This window comes from Ceratotherium simum, chromosome 6 (assembly GCF_057802395.1).
Source record: "Ceratotherium simum simum isolate JZ-2026a chromosome 6, ASM5780239v1, whole genome shotgun sequence".
NCBI lineage: Eukaryota > Metazoa > Chordata > Mammalia > Perissodactyla > Rhinocerotidae > Ceratotherium > Ceratotherium simum.
Window position 1 is genome coordinate 21,325,994 of NC_141905.1, and position 20,859 is coordinate 21,346,852.

General features: G+C 38.7%; 1 protein-coding gene across 3 annotated transcripts in view; it reads left to right on the forward strand.

Annotated features, from left to right (window-relative positions):
• The window catches only part of RAB4A (RAB4A, member RAS oncogene family), a 50,562-nt gene that overhangs the window by 4,563 nt on the left and 25,140 nt on the right, over window positions 1-20,859 (forward strand). Inside the window, exons 2-3 of one of the 3 annotated variants that reach the window (XM_004426878.3) lie at window positions 16,426-16,506; window positions 18,713-18,827. In XM_004426878.3, coding sequence (XP_004426935.1) covers window positions 16,426-16,506; window positions 18,713-18,827 — 196 coding nt within the window. Of the gene's footprint in view, window positions 1-16,407; window positions 16,507-18,712; window positions 18,828-20,859 lie in introns of those variants that run through there. The other 2 variants (XM_087431957.1, XM_014784783.2) reach the window with 2 other exon arrangements.

Consider the following 20,859-nt stretch of genomic DNA (forward strand, 5'->3'; position numbering starts at 1 on the left):
CGAACCCGGGCCGCCAGTATTGCAGCGTGCGCACTTAACCACCAAGCCACAGGGCCGGCCCAAGTTAGAACCCGTTTTTAATTCTTCATCATCTTTATCTCCTGAGTCCGGTTGGTTTCTGAGTCTTTTAAATTGACTTCTTAATCTAGTTTAAGTTACTCGTTACTCTAGAAGAGGCAAGGGAAGGTTAAGTTTGGGCCAGTTTAGTAGATTATAAGGCAAGAAAACCCATCATCCTCAAGTTCTTCATCGCAGCGACTTGAGCGGTTGTGCTGATTGTTTTGCAGCTCCTGCAAGAAAATAAGAGGGCTCCCTGGGCAGGGATGAGGTGGTTTCTGGTAGGAGTAAGCTGGAAGGAGGCTTGGTAAAATTTATTTGGGGGCCCAGACTTCTGGTAACTTATGCCACAGCTTTGCGGGAAAGTGACCATGATAAGTTAATGGTATTTCCAAAGCTTTTTGAGCTCCTTGAAAAATAATTTGATGTAAGCATAAATGTCAATTTTACTTCTAACTATAATAATGGTACTATGTCTTCTGTTAAGGACCATCTCCAACATTCTTTTAGATATATCTCGTACTTTGGGCCCTTTTGTATAGAATTAGCTGTAATGATTCTTTTGCAAGGTTCAGTGCTAGAGGCATCACTCTTACCATAGAGAACCAGGCAAGTGTGTTGATGATCTTTGCTCTGAATATTTCTTTGGAATGAAAAGAAAGCTGATACTGTTTACTGAATTTCTTCTCTTAAACCATCGTCTAGAGATTGGCTAGACTGGTGTAATTCTAACTCCATTAGAATACTTGCCAGTGAAATAGTTTGAGGGAAAACCTTTGAATCCTTTGCATCTTGTAACACTGTCTTTGAATGTCACTGCTTTTTCTGCCAGCCTCATCTTCGTAATGGACTGTGTTCCATGTGTTTGAAGAATACTTGACTTTTGCTTCTCTGTAGCTGTGAATATGGATTAAAAGGTAAAACGATATGCAGAGTACCATTGTTTAAAGGATGGATGAAGTAAGGCAGATGTAAAGGCTGCCATACTGCAGCACAACACAGAACTCAGATTAACGTTGTCTGTCTGCAGATTGTCTTACTTTGTAATTCCCCTCTAAGCTTTCCAAACAAAAATAAGTTTATATTGAGAGAGATTTGGCCAATACAAATAAATCCCTGATAATGATGGATATGATACCTAGAGAAATAAGGCTTTGTAGCTCTCATAGCCAAATGCAATGCTACACTATCAGAATGGTAAACTCTTACATGATAATACTTAGTGATCTCAGTCTTTTCATTCTTTCTGTTTCTCTTGTGTGCTGTGTTTTTGGCATTTAAGAAGTCTTAAAAAGCAGCTAACAATATTTAGATATGGGAGGAAGGGACACTATTCATAAAGTGGTAATACATTGTGAGTGAGAGGATGTATTTTAGAGGGAGGTTTATCATTTGTCGAATATGAATTTTTAATCATGCAAAAAACAAATTGGGGACTTAAAACAAAACATCTCTTCTTTGTTATAATTAAAAATATTATACGTAGTATACTCAGTCACAATACTGTTTCTCTTGTTCATTTGCTTTCACTGGTTATTACAGGAGTCCTCACCAAATAAACACCAGTTTAATAAACACAGGCAGTCTTTGCACTGCCTGTGGGGACTTTGCAGATCTATTTTGCAATTCAGTCAACTCTTGATAGTGACAAAGCACATCTTTCTTTCAAGACTAGATGGCAGGGAACCTGCTCCGTGGTGTAGCGGTTAAGTGTGCGCACTCTGCTCCTGGCTGCCTGGGTTCGGATCCTGGGTGCTCAACGACACACCGCTTGTCAGGCCATGCTGTGGCGGCGTCCCATATAAAGTGGAGGAAGATGGGCACAGATGTTAGCCCAGGGCCAGTCTTCCTCAGCAAAAAAAGAGGAGGATTGGCATGGATGTTAGTTCAGGGCTGATCCTCCTCTAAAAAAAAACAGACTAGATGGCAAGCTCTTTGAAAGCAGGGGACTGCCTCCTGACTTTCTGTCCCTGGAGCAGTGAGTAGTGTCTGAACACAGCTTTCTTTCCTATACAGAAAGCTCCATAAACTCTCTGATCACTGGTGACCCAGCGTAAACATTCTCCGTGGATCTCATTGCTCTCATGTATGTTCTAAACAAGCATTGGATGTTTACTATAAGTTAAAATTTGTCTCTGAACTCAGAGCAAAATTGGGAGGCAGGGCCCAAAGCTCGTACCTTCCAAACTAGTGCAAAAGACCTTTAACATTCACGAGGGTGCTATCACAGATCTGTGTAATCTCTCAAATTGCAAATACTATTGTGGTATTTAAGGCTTGCTCCAAAGTTACAGTTCAGAAAGATGTTTTCCTTATGTATTCTCAAATAAAAAATTAACCGTTCAACTTTTATCTTTCTATTACACTAGGTGGAGTGTTCTCTGAAACATTTTGACAAACTGCTTGTCCTTAGTTCTTTATAGAATTTTGTCCTCTCATATATCTAAATCAAATTTAACATTCTACTCTTTAAAGTGTCCAAAACTTGTTTCCTAGTTAAGGATAATTTTTTTTTGCTGAGGAAGATTGGCACTGGGCTAACATCTGTGCCCATCTTCTTCTATTTTATGTGAGATGGCCACCATAGCATGGCTTGATAAGCCATGCATATGTCCACGCCCAGGATCCAAACCCGCAAACCCTGGGCCCCTGAAGTGGAGCGCCTGAACTTAACCACTACGCCACCGGGACGGCCCCAATAATTGTTTTTATTAGGTCTCTTTGTTTCTGTCTACTGCACCGGCCACTGACTTCCTTTTCTGGGCAGTTTTCCACTTCAGTAGAATAATTTCTTTTTTTATATTATTACATCAAGTAGAAAGCAACTAAGAGCGTGCAGTTTCCATGCGGGTTGTCTGGCTAGGCTCACTTACCTGCTAACTAACTGGCATCCACACACCAGGCCCACAGTGAGTTTGATCCAAATAAGCGCTTAGCAAAATCACAGATCCTGTCACAGACCTTGAGCAGTCATTGCAGAGTCTGTGCCGCAAATGTTAAATCCACAGATGTTGCCATTCCTCTCTGCTGACATTTAATTCAGGCTCCGCCATACCACCACTACCCCGGGTAGACCAGCAGAGTCCCCGAGTTAGCCGTTGCTGGCTTTTCCACCTCCCTGTCCTTCTTACTATACCTGCCCTCCACAGGTCACATGTCTTCCTGCTGCCCAGACCGTCTACCTCTCCTAAGCCAACATCTCACCAAGGTTTTTGCTGCTCAGTTCCTCCCAGACCAGTGTACCAGAACATTTTGTTCTTTGAAGTACGTGTTAGCTTATGTTCTGTGCTCTCCTAGCTCCTTCTCATTGTGTTATCTGATGACCTTGGGGTTATTCCTTATCCTACAGGGTCTTCTGCCATACAGTCTTGCTCTCCTCTCCAACTGCTCACTGATCCTGGGTGACTGCAGAATCCATGCAGAGGGGTCAGTCCACAACTTTGCATCACTGTTCCATGACTTCTTTTCTAGTCACCTTCTCTCACCTTCTCTTCTGCCCCTACTTGAGGTGCTCACTTCCCTGGCTGCTAACTGGACATTGCCATGTGTCCCATTCTGATCACTCCCATCCAGTCTTCACTTTAAGAGCTCAGGCTCCTGGTTCCCCTCTTACTGCCCAGCTTCTTTTCAGGCGATGAGCTTCTCCCTCTCCAGAGATGACACCCACGACCTTTCTTTCCCCCTCTTCCTCCTTCAGCCTTCAACTGTACGTGCTTTGCAATTCCCAACCCTGGCTAACCAACCACCCGCCTTGCCTGCTGCTATGCAGCCAAAGCTCTTCTTAGATTGAGATCACTATAGATTTATGGTCTCTGCTTCCAGCTGAGTCCTCAGTAATACCTAGCAATCCTTTTTCTTATCCTGGCCATCTAGCCCGTTCTCTACGTCAGCTGTTTTAATCCTTCACTGATCTCTTTATCTCACCTCAAGTGGATGACAGGGAAGAAAAAGATGCCATGCTAAGGGAACTCCCTCTCCTCCCCTTCCTTTGCCAACCTATAAATTTATTTACCTCCACACTTATCCTTAACCGTTTTCCTGTTATCCCAGAAGAAAGGAGGTTTCTCTGTGTGTCTGAGACTAATCCCTGCCTTCTACTTTGGACCTCATCCCTCAAGTTTCAGGGACTGGTGTCGCCAGTCATCCCTTTCCTTTTCTACTGGTCACTTCCTGTCGTTTGCCTTCCACTCTGCACCCTCCTTTAATTCCCCCGTCTCCTCTCTTCTTTCCATCACAGCCAAGCTGCTTGTAAGAGTTAGTTGTCAGTACTTTTTATCTGCAGTGTCTCGCTTCCTTAATTCTTCAGCTGACTGATTTGGCCCCACCCCAAGTGAAGATTTCACCTGGGGTGCTGGTGGTCAGACCCAGTGGACACTTGGCGGCCTTTATCTTGCTCATCTTCTCTTTTCATAGTCAGCCCTTATAAGAACTGCTTCCCCAAATCTCCACCGCATTGGCTCAAAAGTATTTAAGTTTAATCTCTTTAAATTGGTACTCGTTATTTTGCCACGAAATGGATTCCTCCTCAGAACCTTCAGTATTTCTTTTCTCAGTTCTTGGTATCACAAACCAGCTAGTTCCCTAAGCCAGAAACCAAGGAACCCTTTTCAGATGACTCCATTGTTCCCACACTCAGCCTCTTCTGCCAGGAAATGAAACATATGGAATGAATCCTGCAGTCAAGGCCCTCGTCTTTGCTTCCTTTCTCACCTCTGGAAATCTTAAGAGCAAAACCACTGCTTGTGGGAGAAACTAGGAAGGCAAAAGTCATCTCATCTACTATGACTTCATTTTCTTGAAGACCCAAGGTCATCGTTGACTCTCAGCTGTGGAACAAATGTGCTGTGCTAGCGTGGTCACCTTCTGGTTCCGTGCCTGCTGTCAGTGGCCACCTTTGGTGCCAGCAGTTGGTTGTCATTGTGCTGTAGCTCACAGTCCTACACTAGTAAATGCTTCTAATCTGCTGTGGCCTGGGAAATTACGTAGTAGAGGTTGCTTGGAATGAATGTAAAAACAACTCAGCAAGTTCCAGATGAGGTTTCTCCCAGAGAGTTCGTCCTTGGGCTCTCTGTTAGCTACTTCAGTGCTTGGAGGCCATTTTTTCCTGATCTGTATTTTGTCTGTGTTCCTGAATGGCTGACATTTGCCCAAGACTGATTTCTAATTGGTACCTTTCCTATTATCTCATTTAACATTTCCCATGAAAAATTAAAAGTACATTAGCAGCATATATCCATTTAGATTTGCTATTTGGGGATATGGCCTTTTCCCTACCTTCAAGCTTAATTCATTCCTGAGGAAAGCCTCATCAGGTGATTGTAATTATCATAAATTGAATGCTAAAAATTTCTTTGTGATTTTGAGCCTGCAAATTAACACTGATAACAAAACACCCAATCTAATTAAAGTAGACGTAATTATTTAACTAGTTCACATTTAGTTACCTTATACAACCTAACTGGGCATTTTTCCTTCATTAATTACTTTGTAATATGGCTATTTACCTGCTCCTGTTAAGCATCATACACCTGACATATAAAACATATACGTGATATGTAGTATGTGTTATTTAACTTCAAGCAAGGAAAGGGAAAAGAAAGAAAAACCCCACAGATTATAAAAACAAAATAAATCAGTAATACTAATGCAAATTCTACCATACCCAGGGATGTGGGGCATGATGCGTGAGGGCCTCACTGCTGTAAACCAGCAAACCTCGAACACTGAGGGGAGAACATCAGGCCGTACCCCGACCCCCGGTTTTGTAGATGACTGCATGGGCTGCTGTCTCCTGGCTCTCAGCTACAAAGAGTTGTGTGACATCCAAATCCCCTCAGGAGGGATGTTAACTGAAACTCCTCATAAAGATGGATTCTTGTCACCTATAAGGGGTAGTTCATTGCCCATTGTTGTGCTTGGTTTTATCTGTGCTGGCCAAACACATACATCTCCAGACAGAGAATAACATTCTAGACAGCTTGGCATCTTACCTGCCACTCCTTCCTTCTGGGTACCACATCCTTCTTGAAGCACATCCTTTGGTAATTCTTTCAGTTTAGGACTGTGCATAGTAAACTTCTAGAGCCATTGTCTGGTAATGTCACCTATTCTTTTATTTTTTATAAAGCTTTTTGAGATAATCGTAGATTCACATAAAGTTTTAAGAAAAAATAAAGAGAATCTCATGTACCCTTTACCCTGTTTTCCCCAGTGGTAGCATCTTGCAAAACTATCGTTAAGCTCTCACAACCAGGATATTGATGCTCCATAGCTGCAGATACAGAACATTTTCATTCCCACAAAGATCTCTCCTGTTGCCCTTTTATAGGCGCACACTCTTCCTTCCTGCCCCCACCCCCTCCTTAGCCCCTGGCAACCACTAATCTGTTCTTCGTTTCTATAATTTTGTCATTTCAAGAATGTGACATAAGTGAAATCATGCAATGTGTAATCTTTTGGGACTGACTTTTTTAGTCAGTATCATTCTCTGGAGATTCATCCAGGTTATTGCATGTATCAATAGTCCATTCTTTTTTATTGCTGAGTAGTATTCCTTGGTATGAATATACTACAGTTTGTTTAATTATTTACCTGTTAAAGAACATGTGGGTTGTTTCATTTTTGGCTATTACAAATGAAACTGCTATAAACATTCCCGTACAGGGTTTTGTGTGTACATAAGTCTTCATTTTTCTGGGATAAATGCCTAGGAGTGCGATTGCTGAGTCATATAGTGGCTGCATGTTTAGCTTTTAAAGAAATTTTTCAAACTACTTTCCAGAGTAGCGATGCCATTTTATGTTTCCACCAGCAGTGTATGAGTGGTGCAGTTTTTGTGCATCCTTGTCAGCATTTGGTGTTGTTGCTATTTTTTATTTTAGCCATTCTGATAGGTATGTAGTGATACCTCATTATGGTTTTAGTTTGCATTTCTCTAATTATTGGCTAATGATGTTGAACATATTTTCACATGCTATTTGCCATTTGTATATCCTTTTTGGTGAGATGTCTCTTCATGTCTTAATGCCCATTTTACAATTGAATTGTTTGATTTTTTTACTGTGGAGTTTTGAGAGGTTTTTTTAATGTGTATATTCTAGATGCTAGTCCTTTGTTGGGTATGTGTTTTGAAAATCTTTTCTCCCAGTCTGTAGTTTGTCTTCATTTTCTTAAGAAAGTTTTCTACAAAGCAAAAGTTTTCAATTTTGATGAAGTCCACTTTATCAATTTTTCCTTTTCTGGAATTTTTTTTTTTTTTTTTGATGTTAAGTCTTAAGAACTTTGTGCTTAGCTATAGATCCTAAAGATTTTCTCCTATTTTTTTCCTAAAAGTTTTATAGTATTACGTTTTACCTTTAAGTCAGTGATCTATTTTGAGTTAATTTTATGTCAAGTATGAGTCTTAAGTCAAGGGTCATTTTTTTTCCCTGTGGATGTCCAGTTGCTTCAGCACCATTTGTTGAAAACGCTAACTTTCTTCCATTAAATTGTTTTTGCACTTTCAAAATCAGTTGGACATATTAGTATAGGTCTATTTCTGGGTTCTGTATTCTGTTCCATTGATCTGGATGTCTCTCTGCCTGCCAATAACATGCAGTCATGATTACTGTAGCTACATAATGTCTTGAAATCAGGTAAAGTGATTCCTTCCATTGTATTCTTTTTTTTTTTTTATAATTTTATTTATTTATTTTTCCCCCAAAGCCCCAGTAGATAGTTGTATGTCATAGTTGCACATCCTTCTAGTTGCTGTATGTGGGACACGGCCTCAGCATGGCCGGAGAAGCGGTGCGTCGGTGCGCGCCCGGGATCCGAACCTGGGCCTCCAGCATCGGAGTGCGAGCACTTAACCACTAAGCCATGGGGCCGGCCCATTCTTCCACTTTATTCTTCTTTTTCAAAATTGTTTTAGTATTCTAGTTCCTTTGTCTTTCCATATAAATTTTAGAATAATCTTATCTGTATCCACCAAAAAGTCTTGCTAGAATTTTAATAGGAATTTTATTAAACATATGTATCGATTTGAGAACAACTGACATCTTTACCATGTCCAGTCTTCTAATCTGTGAACACAGTATATTTCTCCATTTATTTGGATTTCCTTTTGTTTCTTTCATCAGCTTTGTGTAGTTTTTAGCGTAGAAATCCTTTACATGTTTTGTTAGATTTACACCTAAGTATTTTTTTGAGTGATTGTAAGTGGTATTATATTTTTAATTTTGATGCCCGTGTGTTGATGTAAGTATGTAGAATACAATTGATTTTTATATTCTACAATCTTGACCTTGCTGAACTCACCTATTGGTTGTAGGAAGGTTTTTTGTTTTTTGTAATTTTTTTTGAGATTCCTTGAATTTTCTTTGTAGACAATGATATCATCTGCCAATAGGAACAATTTTATTTGTCCCTTTTTGATCTGTATGCCTTTGCTTCCTTTTCATGTCTTATGCACTGGCAAGAACTTCCTCTATGATATTGAATAAGAGGGGTAAGAGTGCACATCTTTTCTTTGTTCCTGATCTTAGGGTTTCTTTCACCATTAACTATAAAGTTAGTTGTAGAATTTTTCAAATGTTCTTTATCAAGTTGAGGATATTCCCCTCTATTCTTTTTTTATTTTTTTGAGAGTTTTTATCATGAATGAATGTTGACTTTTGTGAAATGCTTTTTCTGCATCAATTGATATGATCATATGAATTTTTTTTGGCCTGTTAATAGAGTAATTACATTAATTGATTTTCAAATATTGAACTAGCCTTTTATCCCTGAAATAAAGCCTAAGTGGTAGTAGTGTATAGTTTTATATATACATATAATATATGTATATATATTACTGAATTCTGTTTGCTAATATTTTATTAAGTATTCATGAGAGATATTGTTCTGTAGTTTGTTTTGTTTTAATACTGTCCTTTTCTGGTTTTGGTATCAGAATAATAATAGCTTCATCAAATGACTTGGGAAGGGTTCCCTCCTCTTTTATTTTCTCAAAGAAGTTGGGTAGAATTGGTGTTGATTCTTTTTTAAATGTTTGGTAGAATTCTCTAGTGAAACCATCTTGGTCTGAACATTTCTTTTTGTGAGTTTTAAAATTACAAATTCAATTTCCTTAGTAGTTATAGGGCTATTTAAATTATCTATTTTATATTGAATGAGTTGTGGTACTTTGTGTTTTTGAAGAGTTGGTCCTAAGTTGTCAAATTTATGTGTGTAGAGGTGTTCGTGTTACTCCTTTGTTATCCTTTTGATGTCTGCAGGGTCTGTAGGGATATGCCCTGTTTCATTTCTGAAATTGGCTATTTGTGTCTCCTGTTTTTTCCCTTTGTCAGTCTTTGTTATATAGATGGGTTGAAGATGGCCCCTATGTTGTTTCCTTCTTCACAGCAAGCTGGGACGATAGTTCAAAGCCTGCCAGCACCACACTCAAATTCTTACACACTCAGTTGCTTTAAATATAGCCCAAATAAGCATATTTTTAGCCATTTAGAGACTGCCTGCTTTGCATATCCAGTGAAATTGCCCTCACCATCTGCTGACCTTTGATAAAACAAACTCAGGGCCTATAAAAGGTGTCAAGTCCCCTCTCCAATCCGGCCCCCACCCCCACCCTCGGGAGTTCCCTGCGCTATTCCCCTTCTGGGCACCTTGTCTGGAAGGTCCTGCTGTGAGGGACTTCCCCTCCCATGCGGCCTGTCGGAAGTGTTACCCAGATAAAGTTTGTTGCATGCTATGGCTGTCTCACAGTCATGACTTTTTCCTTGATCGGACCCCAAATCCTTGAACTCACCAGTTTTGCTAGAGGTTTGTCAGTTTTATTGATCTTTTCAAGGAACCAGCTCTTTATTTCATGGATTTTTCTTTTTTTGTTTTTCTATTTTCAGTTTTATTGATTTCTGCTCTTTATTATTTCCTTCCTTCTGCTTGCTTTGCGTTTATCTTGCTCTTCTTTTTCTAGGTTCCTCAGGGTGGGAGCTCAAATAATTAATTGTGACTTTCCTCTTTTCTGCTGTATGCATTTAGTGCTCTAAATTTTCCTCTCAGCACTGCTTCAGTTGTGTCCCACAAATTTTGATAAGTTGTATTTTCTTTTCCTTTCAGCTCAGTGTATTTTTTGATTTCCTATGAGCCTTCCTCTTTAAATCATGGATTATTTAGAAGTGGATTATTTAGAAGTATATTAGTTAGTATTCAAGTCTTTGGAGATTTTTCTGTTGTCTTTATGTTATTGATTTCTAGTTTGATTCCATTGTGGTTAGAGAACACATTCTATATGATTTCAGTTTTTTTTTATTTGTTGAGGTTTGTTTTAAGGCCTAGGATATGGTCAATGTTGATGTATGTTCCATGGGCTCTTGAAAGAATGTGTTCTGCTCTTGTTGGGTGGAGTATTCTATAAATGTTGACTAGATCCTGTTGGTCGAGTATGTTGAGTTCTTCTGTATCCTTGCTGATTTTCTGTCTAGTTGTCCTATCAATTGTTGACAGAGGGGTATTGAAGTCTCCAGCCATAATCGTGGGTTTGTCTGTTTTTCCTTTCAGTTCTGTCAGTTTTTCCTTGAGATGTTTTATATAACTCTGTTATTTGGTGTGTGCACATTTAGGATTCCTATGTCTTATTGGTGGATTTACCCTTTTATCATTATATAATGATCCTTTCTGTCTCTGATAATTTTATTTTCTCTTCAGATATTTATCTGATATTAATAATGCTCTTCATTGATTTATGTTTGTGTGCTATCCTTTTTCCATCCTTTTACTTTCAACCTGCCTATATCATTATGGTTGAAGTGAGTTCTTGTAGACAGCATATAGTTGAGTCATGTTTTTTAATGGAATCTGCCAATATTTGTCTTTTAATTGGTATATTTACACAGTTTACATTTAATGTTGTTATTGCTACATTAGGATTTATTTTTGCCGTTTTATTTTTTTGTTTTCTGTTCCATTTTTTATTTATCTCTTTTCTTTTTCCAGTCTTCCTGTGGTTTATATAATTTTTCTTTAGAATTCCATTTGATTTACCTGTAATGTTTTTGAGTATATCTCTTTATAGAGCTTTCTTAGTGTTTGTGCTAGGTATTACATTATATATATGTATCACAGCCTACTGGTATCATCATTTTACCACTTCGAGTGAAGTATAAAAACCTTACTTCTTTTACAGCCGTTATTTCTTTGAGTACTTTTTCAACCCTGTCCTCTTTTTCCTCTCCTTCCAGGACTCCAATGACACAAATGTTAGATCTTTTTTTATTGTCTCAAAGGTCCATGAGGCTCTATTCATATATTTTCAGTCTGTTTTCTCTTTGTTGTTCAGATTGGGTATTTTCTGTCATTTTATCGTTCAGTTCACTGGTTGTCTCCTCTGTCCCTTCGATTTTGCTGTTGAGCCTATCCGCTGAGCTTTATATTTCAGTTATTGTATTTTTCAATTGTAAAATTTCCATTTGGTTCTTCTTTGTATTTTCTGTTTCTTTGATGAGACTTTCTATTTGCTGAAGATTTCTATTTTTCATTTCTGTGTTTCATTTCATATGTTCATATTGTTTATTGAAGCATTTTTATGATGGCTGCCTTAAAATCATTGCCAGGTATTTCTGACATTTATATCATCTTGGCATTGGAGTCTATTGATTATCTTTTTTCTTCCGGTTTGAGATCTTCCTGGTTCTTGGTATGACAAGGGATTTTCAGTTGAAACCTAGACATTTTTGTATTATGTTATGAGACCTTAGATTTTTATTTAAATCTTATGTTTAATTGGTTTCCTCTCTTGGGTGCTGCCTCATTACTGCCAGGTGGACGTAGAAATCCAGATTCTCTGCTCAGCTTCCAGTGACACTTAGGTGGAGGGGGTGTTCCTTGTTACTGCCACGTGGGGACAAGAGCGCCAATGTCCTGTGCCCCCCACCCCACCACCACCACGGTCTCCACTAACACTGTGGCAGAGGTAGTGGACAGCTCATAACTATCTAGCAGGGATGAGAGTCCCAGCTCTGTGCTTGGTCTTCTGTGACACCACCCTGCTGGGGGTGTTAGGGAACCTGATTATAGCCTTGAAAGGGTAGAAGTCTAGGCTCCCCACTCAGCCTTTGCTGGTGTGTCTGGTGGGGGCCACAGTTTTTTCCCTGGTGTTTGGCTGGACTAGAGCAGTTACTGTGTAAAAGTTTTCTGTCTTGCTGTATTGCCCTTTTCTGGTCCTGTGGCTAGAGAGAGCAGGCTTTCATTGGAGCTTTTTAAAATCTGCGCCCATTGGCATTTCTAGGTTGCCAGTTTGTTCAGCTCCAAGTCTGGGATATATGAGGCAAAAGGAAAACCCAAGGTACTCACCTCTGTCATTCCTGAGACGCCGGAGTCCTGGCCAGTCTGCCTCCTTCTCTAAACTTTTCAAAGCCTTCCTATATTTCTTTTATCTAGAATGTCTAGAGTTTTAAGTTGTACTGAGCAGGTAGAGTAGGAAAAGCACTTCTACTGCATCTTCTTGGAAGCAGAAGTCCACCTTGGCGTTAAGGATAATTTGTTGCATATGGAATTCTGCATTAGACAGTTTTTGTTTTTGTGTTCCTGCCCTAGCACTGTAAAGATAGGATCCCGTTGCCTTTTGACCTTTGGGGTTAAGGAACCTAGTTTCTTTATAGAGAATTTTTTTTTCCTAATTGCTTTTACAGTCTCTGTCATTCTCCAGTTTCACTATGATGATGTATTTCAGTGTGGATTTATTCTTATTTATCCTTCTCATGGTTCATAGCTTTGTGTGTGTGTGTATGAGGAAGACTGGCTCTCAGCTAACATCCGTTGCCAATCCTCCCTTTTAGCCAAGGAAGATAGACCCTGGGCTAACATCCACGCCCATCTTCCTCTACTTTATATGGGACGCCACCACAGCATGGCTTGACAAGCGGTGTGCCTGTCCGCACCTGGGATCCGAACCTGTGAACCCTGGGCCGCCGAAGCAGAGGGCGCAAACTTAAACTGCTGTGCCACCAGGCCGGCCCCCAGTTCATAGTTATTTTTGATTCTGACAATCCCTTTAATTTTAATTCTGTAAAATTCTCAGTCATTATTTCTTTTAACATTGGCTCCCTACCTCATTCTCTATTTTTTCATTCCAAAATACCTATTAGACCTATGTTGGACCTTTTCCTTAAATCTTCCATGTTTCTTAAACTCTAATATTTTCTCTCTCTTCAACTCTCTGTGCTGCCTCCTGGTAATTTTCTCCAGTTCACTAATTTTCTCCTCAGTTTTTTTCCTTCTGCTGTTTAACCCGTCCATTGACTATTTAATTTCAATGACTGCAATTTTTATTTCTAGACACATTCTAGAAATCTACCTTTCTTTCATATCATCTTATTCTTTCTTATAAATTCAATTCCTTTTTTTAAATGGTATTCATTATCTTGAATATACTTTATCATGTGTTTTTGTTTTTTTCATCAAATTCCTGTAAGTGTAATCTGTCTGTAGATTGCTAACTCACTCATGGTGAATTGTTTCCTTGAGTGTTTTATAATTTTAGGTTGTGAACTTATCTTCAGAGGAGATGTATGTGTGGGAATCCTAGGTATCTTGAGTTGAGGGTGTGTCTTTCCAGAGTGATCTGGCTTGCTTCTTCCAGGCATCCCAGAGATAACCTTTCAGGAGCCATTTTTATTATTGTCAATTTCTTGACTTGGAGGTTCATTGTCCACATGTTTATTTAAATTTGAATTTACTAGCCCATGACTGATCTTCAAGGGGAATGGTTTTCCCATTCTGCTGAGAGCCAGGCAGAGTCAGAGAAGGCTCCGAGTCTTCCTGAGCTAGTGCGTGGATTTTTTTCCCCAGCCTACCCTTTCACTTTAGGCCTTGCCCTGAAGAGAACTCAGATTCAGCTCCCTACTCCGTCCTTCATGTAGGCACAGCCCCCGACACAGATATTAAAACTCAATACTGACAGTCCTCCATCTGGGGCCCTACTGCTTTTTTCAGTTTCCTCTCTGTTCCAAGCATCTAGAGATTTCCTTTTCTTCACTAAAAGCTCAGCTATGTGTTTTTTGGAAAGATGATATATTTTATCCAGCTTTTTTAGGTGTTTGATTCAAAAGGTTTTTCAAACAAAAAGGTTTTCTATTTAAGTATAAATACCTTTTTGAGTTACAAGAATCAGAGTATGAAGAGTTTGTTGGCAGAATTAAATATTTTTACATATGGAAATCACACATCTTACTTGTCTTTTGTCCAGCAAGGTGCTATTCAATTGGTAATGTTACCCTTTTACCTGTTGAGGCAGTGGTGTGATCTGGATAGCAATTACCATAGCAGAGTACATTTAAGCAAAACTTCCAAAGCAGAAAATAACGAGGGAATAAGCATTAAGCCAAAGTCTATGCTTAGATATATGAGTTTAAATTCTAGGATTACATGGATTTATGAAATTCATTTTTCTATTAAATATAAAATATAAGAAACATTTGAATTTGTGTATACACAATGTCTTTTCTCTCTCAAGATTTACTGTTGCCGACATATTGACAGCATCTTTACCTGGTTCTCATCTTCTTCTGTTTACAACTTATACAGTGTATTGGGTTTGTTTCTTAAATAGAAGAGGGTATTGAATAAGATTAAGAAATTTTAATATTTTCATTTTAACCTGGCAATCTTAACCATCTTCCCTTCGATTTCTTGGTGGTAAAAAACTATTAAATGACAATGATTAGACTTGGCATGCTTAATTTTTTATGTGTATGGTAAAATATACATAACATAAGATTTGTTATTTTAACCATTTTAAGTCTACAGTTCAGTGGTGTTATGTATATTCACTTTGTTGTTGCAACCATCACCACCATCTATCTCCAGAACTTTTTTATTTTTCCAAACTGATACTCATATCCATTAAACAATAAATCTCCATTTCCTTTCCCCCCAGCCCCTGGCAACCACCATTCTACTTTCTGTCTCCATGAGTTTGATGACTCTAGGTACCTCATATAAGTGGAATCGTACAGTGTTTGTCCTCTTGTGACTGGCTCATTTCATTTAGCATAATGTCCTCGAGATTCATCTATGTTGTAGCCTGTGTCAGAATTTCCTTCCTTTTTAAGGCTGAATAGTATTCCATTGTATGTACATACCATATTTTATCTGTTTATCCATCGATGGATACTTGAATTGCTTCCATCTTTTGGCTACTGTGAATAATACTGCTATGAGCATGGATGTGGCATGCTTTTAAAACATGCAATGAGAAATATAAAACTGTTTGTATTTTTAAATGCTGACAATTCCAGTAACACTATTTTATAAGTTTAATTGCCTATAACCATTTGAAAATCATGAGAGATTGAATAGACTTAATCTCTGAGTGATGATGAATGTAGCTGTTAAGAAACAGGTAGGCCAAGCATTGGTAAAGAAATAGACTATTTGGGCTTAATTGGAGGAGAAAAGAAGCCAGGGTAGAGAGTGCTTGGTCTGGGTCTGCACAAGGAGTGTGGGAGTGGCAAAGGAGAGAATGAGGAATATGGAGCAGGGCCTTCAGGGCCACAAAATATGTCTGGCAGCGTGGGGGTTAGCAGTGGTGGGTCGGGATCAGAGAGTGAGGGGTAGGAGAGGGCGTTGGTACACTGTAGCTCCTAGGCTCGGCAGAACTCAAGTTCTTTGCTAACAGAAAAAGCAAAATGAGTCACCAAGGCAGTGTGGGGCTACTGATACTCCGTCATGCAAATTTACAAATTCTATTCTGGAAATCCTTTGCTTCCATTTTATGGAAAATAATACCCCAAATTAAATATGTTACTCTGTGTAAAGAAGAAATGAAGAGCTCTCTTCTACGTTGAAGGAGACATTTCACACTTGGAATACTGACCCACACTTGGCTAAAGCTGTCCTTCCTACAAGTTACAGATGAGAGAATAGAAGCAAGACCACAAAAACCTGCATGAGCAGGGGAAACTTACACCTGTTTTTAAAAGAAGAAAGGAGTGGACTTCTCAAAGCCTATAAGTCTACTAGATTTTTTTCTTTTGTACAGAAAACCCTTGAAATTTCTAGGCTGTTTTTGCTTATTGCTGCATATTCATATTTCTTTGAATAGTGGCTAGCAAAGAGACAAATTTTATTCATTGTAAGAGTAGTTTTCAAATTTCCAACAGCAAAGGAAATTTTCCCAAGAGTGTTTGAGAAACACTGACTTAGTCTGTAAACCAGATATCAAAAAGGTGTAAAGGTAAGTCAACATGTTTTTGTCATTTTCACAAAATATTGTTAGCTCTTTTTTCTGTTATATTAATAACTAAGATTTCTTTTTATGATTGTAGTCTAAGAATAAATTCATAGCACCTGTTTTAAAGTTATTTTTCACAGTCTCTTTTTGTTTTTCAGATTTTTTGTTTAAGTTCTTGGTCATTGGAAATGCAGGAACTGGCAAGTCTTGCTTACTTCATCAGTTTATTGAAAAAAAATGTAAGTGATATCAGAGAGTCACTGTTGCGTGCGTGTCTTCTGCGAGTGCTCTCTTGCTCAGATTTGTTTATAGCAGAACTTCCAAATATTTTTTCAGGGAAAAAGTCGTAGTTTAAAAATATTGTAAAGTAACATTAAAAGTTAGTTGTTAAACTTTTAGTAATATGATTTTTTATTAAGTTAGCATTTCAGTTTTATAGTGGTTCATTGTTCAGTATATAGTGAATCATACTGAACATTTTCCAGATATCAAAATAGAATATGATGATGTGGAAGACAGCAGAGGAATTCCATTTCCTGACAGGGAGGGCCCAAGAAGCCCTAGTAGTACATTTTGGATAAAACAGTAATGTTTGGTCTTCAGTGGCCTTGTATTGTAGTTAAGGGAGCTATTGTCATCAGTTCTGTTTTACAGGTACAGAACTAGGTTTAGAGAAGTTGGTGTGTGCTCTTGGAATGGTCACCTAGTAATCGGTTAGCCCAGGCCTTTTGACCACAGAACCCATCTTTTGCCATTGACTTGTACTGTTTTGGTAAGGAAGGTTGAATTTTTTTCATTCCAAACTATTGTGAAAGACTGTAGGTTTGAAGGCCATTAAAATAAACAGTGCTTTTATAATAATGGAAAGAATAATAATGACCTGTCTATTTAGTGGCAGTCGAGTGAAGGCACAAAAACAGAATTTCATTTAATGAAGAACATCTTAAGCCGGTATGCATGAGATACATTCGGTAGTGGGTGAAATGGAGACAGCATGGGGTGTCTTGGCAAAGAGCTTTGAATAATAAAATTCTTGAAATGTATTCTGCTACTTCCATTTTCGTCAACCAAGGGCTTGTTGGAACCTCTGTTTAGTGATGTGGACCCAGCATGGGTTAGTCACAGAACCAGTCCTTACTGAATTTAACAAGTATTCATTCACTGGGTGGTCTGGGTTTCTTTACAAGTTGCCAAGACTTTGCATTGTACCGTCTCAGAAAAGAACACCCAGAGGACACTGGGCTGAAAACTCAGCTCTCTCAGTCTTTCTCTCCTCTGTGGAGAGCTCTCCCTGATAGTCCTCCCCTAACTCCTCGCGTTGGAGACAGGGAAGTCTGTTTGGTTAATTTGCGTGGTCAACAGTAATGATGTAATAAGGCTTCATTTTATTTCTCTTGTGGCCGTGTTGTAATCAGGATGCCATTGGCATTTGAAGGCTTTTACTCCGAGGTTTGCCCGGTGGCTTAATTCTAGTGGGTGTCCATGCCCAGACATGAGACGAGCTGGTATAGTCAGTATTAACCTGTCATCCCCCATTCCCTCAAGACACAGCTGTCAAATGGCACCCTTGATTTCTGGTACAATTAAATTCTGTCCTATTATAAAATATTCTGTCCTCTGTTATAAAATATAAACTGGTCAATGGATTATATAGCCATTATGTTTGTTTTTAGCTTATCCTTTCATCATCACAGAAATTTTCTTTTATAGACAGCTTATTCCAGTTGGGTTTGACACACTACTTATTTTTCCTGCCTCCCTGTCCTTACAAACAGACAGTATTTTTTCTCTAACAAATTCATTGCAAATTATTGCCATACAAAACTAAAATTCATGAGAACTCCACAGCTGTAATCTGTGTAGAGTTTTTGGTTTGGGGGTATGTTTGTTGGTTGATTTTTTTTTTTTTTTTTTTAACTCTATCTTTTCCACTTTTTCTGTTAATCTTTGTTGTCCATCAAGTTTCTTTTTGGGCTACAGTGCTTTTCCCTCCCTTTACTTTTATTTCTTTAGAATATTTATCCATTCAGATAGTTGAAACTATCACTACCTCATTATTGACCGAATTGCAGATCTGTCGCTGGGCAGTAAGTCTTTCAAGATGGTACCCAGGTATTTACTCAACATTTGTGAGTACCGTAACAGTGGGCGGGTGGCCAGGGTTCTCATATGGCGTGGCCACCTCCAAGCTTAGGCTTTAAAACAGATGGTTTGTTTTAGGGGTTTTGAGAAAAGGTTTTGTTGTCTCTTTGAGAACAGGCACTGTGTATATTTTGTTTAAAACAGTGAGTGCTTCTTATCAGTTGACTGTTGGAGAAATGAATGGCTGAAGTAAATGACATTTTTCATTGACCTAACCCTTGATTTTGGTGTTACTTATTTAACTCTGTAAGCCTGTTTCCTTAATGTTCTAGAATTAAATATCTTGTTCTTTTTCTTTTTCAGTCAAAGACGACTCAAATCATACAATAGGAGTGGAATTTGGTTCAAAGATAATAAATGTTGGTGGTAAATATGTAAAGTTACAGATATGGGATACAGCAGGCCAAGAACGATTCAGGTAGCTTTTTCTCTAACTTAATAAAAGTATTTGAAAATTGGATTTGAAATGATCAGTTATATTCTCTTAATATATATAGCTCCCTCCTCCCCCCCACAGATTTCAGAAACTTCACCTCTGGAAGCTTTAAGACAAGCTAAAAGTCAGTTCTTCTCCGTGCAGCACGGATTTACTAAAGAATACATTAGAATCTCTTTCGAGTGAATGCATCCTAGTTTAGAGGCTGACTTACTCTTGGGAACCAGTGAGCACATGAGGAGGAGGTGGCATGGCATGTTCTACAGTGAACTTTTAGATTAAAATCAAGGCAGAGTCATAGCACAAACAATTTTTCTCTATAAAGGAGAGTTTTCAAAAATCTCTTTAGGGATTTTGTTTAACTAGAGCATGTTCTGATGGTTGATATACATTCCACAAAATATTCTCTCCTCCACACTTGTATTACACTACGGTTATAGTTGATGTTCAGAATGATGACCCCAGAGCGCTGCAGATATGGTTACATGTTTAATATTCTGTAACTACTCAAGCAAGAAAGTAGATTCATATTTCAGTTGTGTTTTTTGAACAGATACACAAATTCAAAACAGAACAGATATTCACAAAGTTCAGTTAAATAAAACTCACTCCCACTGCAGGGATTTCACTTAATTAAAGTCAGGTATGTATTATATTTTAAAGGCTCAATAATTGTTTGCTTCAAAAATATCATAACCATTTTTTTATTGATGTCATAATAGTTTATAACATTGTAAAATTTTAGTTATACATTATTGTTTGTCAGTCACTAAATGCATCCCTTCCCCCCTTGTGCCCACCCCCCAACCCCCTTGTCCCTGGTAACCACCAAACAGTTCTCTCTGTCCATGTGTTAGTTTATCTTCCACTTACGAGTGAAATCGTGTGGTGTTTGTCTTTCTCTCTCTGGCTTATTTCGCCTAACATGATACCCTCCAGGTCCATCCATGTTGTTGCAAATGGGACAGTTTTGTCTTTTTTGTGGCTGAGTAGTATTCCATTGTATATTATATATACCACATCTTTATCCAGTCATCAGTCGAGGGACACTTAGGTTGTTTCCACTTCTTGGCTATAGTGAATAATGCTGCAATGAAGATAGGGGTGCATAAGCCTCTTTGGATTGTTGATTTCAGATATCATAACCATTTTTAATCTCAGTCATTCTTCTGGAGGCACTGATTAATCACGGTGGATTCAATTCAGATACTTATGTCTTCTCAGCCCCAGAGAAGTGACTGAAATGACTGTAAAATAACTGAAATAGAACTAACTCAAAAAGACTGAAAAAGGGAGAGTGCATAATTATGATTAAGAGATTTCCAAAAAATGCTAAAGATAGGGAATGGATGGCATAGTGACTGACTTAAAACAGAGGACACTCCGTTGTAAGTGCTTGTAATGGGGGAGGCCAGTGAGCAGGAAGCCATTTCTTCCTCTGAATCCCAGAAAAGGGCAGGATTTGGAAGCATCAGGCTCTACAGAAGGGACAGGTAAAAGTGTTGATATCACATGTGCACACACACGCACGATGAGAGGTTCAGTCTCTGAGTTGAAACAGGGTCTAGACCCAGGGTCATAGGCCGGGCAGAGGGCAGGGCTGAGGCAAGGACTGCAAGTCTGCAAACCTAACCCGCTTCCCCCAACTCCTCCGTGGTAGCTCGCAGGCAGGTGTGATGTCTCAGGCAGGAGAAATGATTCTTCTCTACAGAAAAATGAGTAGCCTCAAAGGAAAGGCCTGAAGAGAATAACATTTTGGTTTCCTCAGTAAAAAAGCCCAATCTCTGTCCAGCTGTCCTACAGTGAGCCTTCAGCCCACACATAAAGAGCTTCTTTAGACTTTTTCATTCCTTGCTTTTGAATATAAATGACCAACCAAGGATCACCAGGCATTTGAAGAAAGTTTCTAAAATAAAAGACAGAGCCCAAAATAAAGAAAATAGGAACATGGAGGGAATAGGAAAAAACACTAAAACTACAGTATCTTCAGAAATAAGAGCAGAGATTACATTCA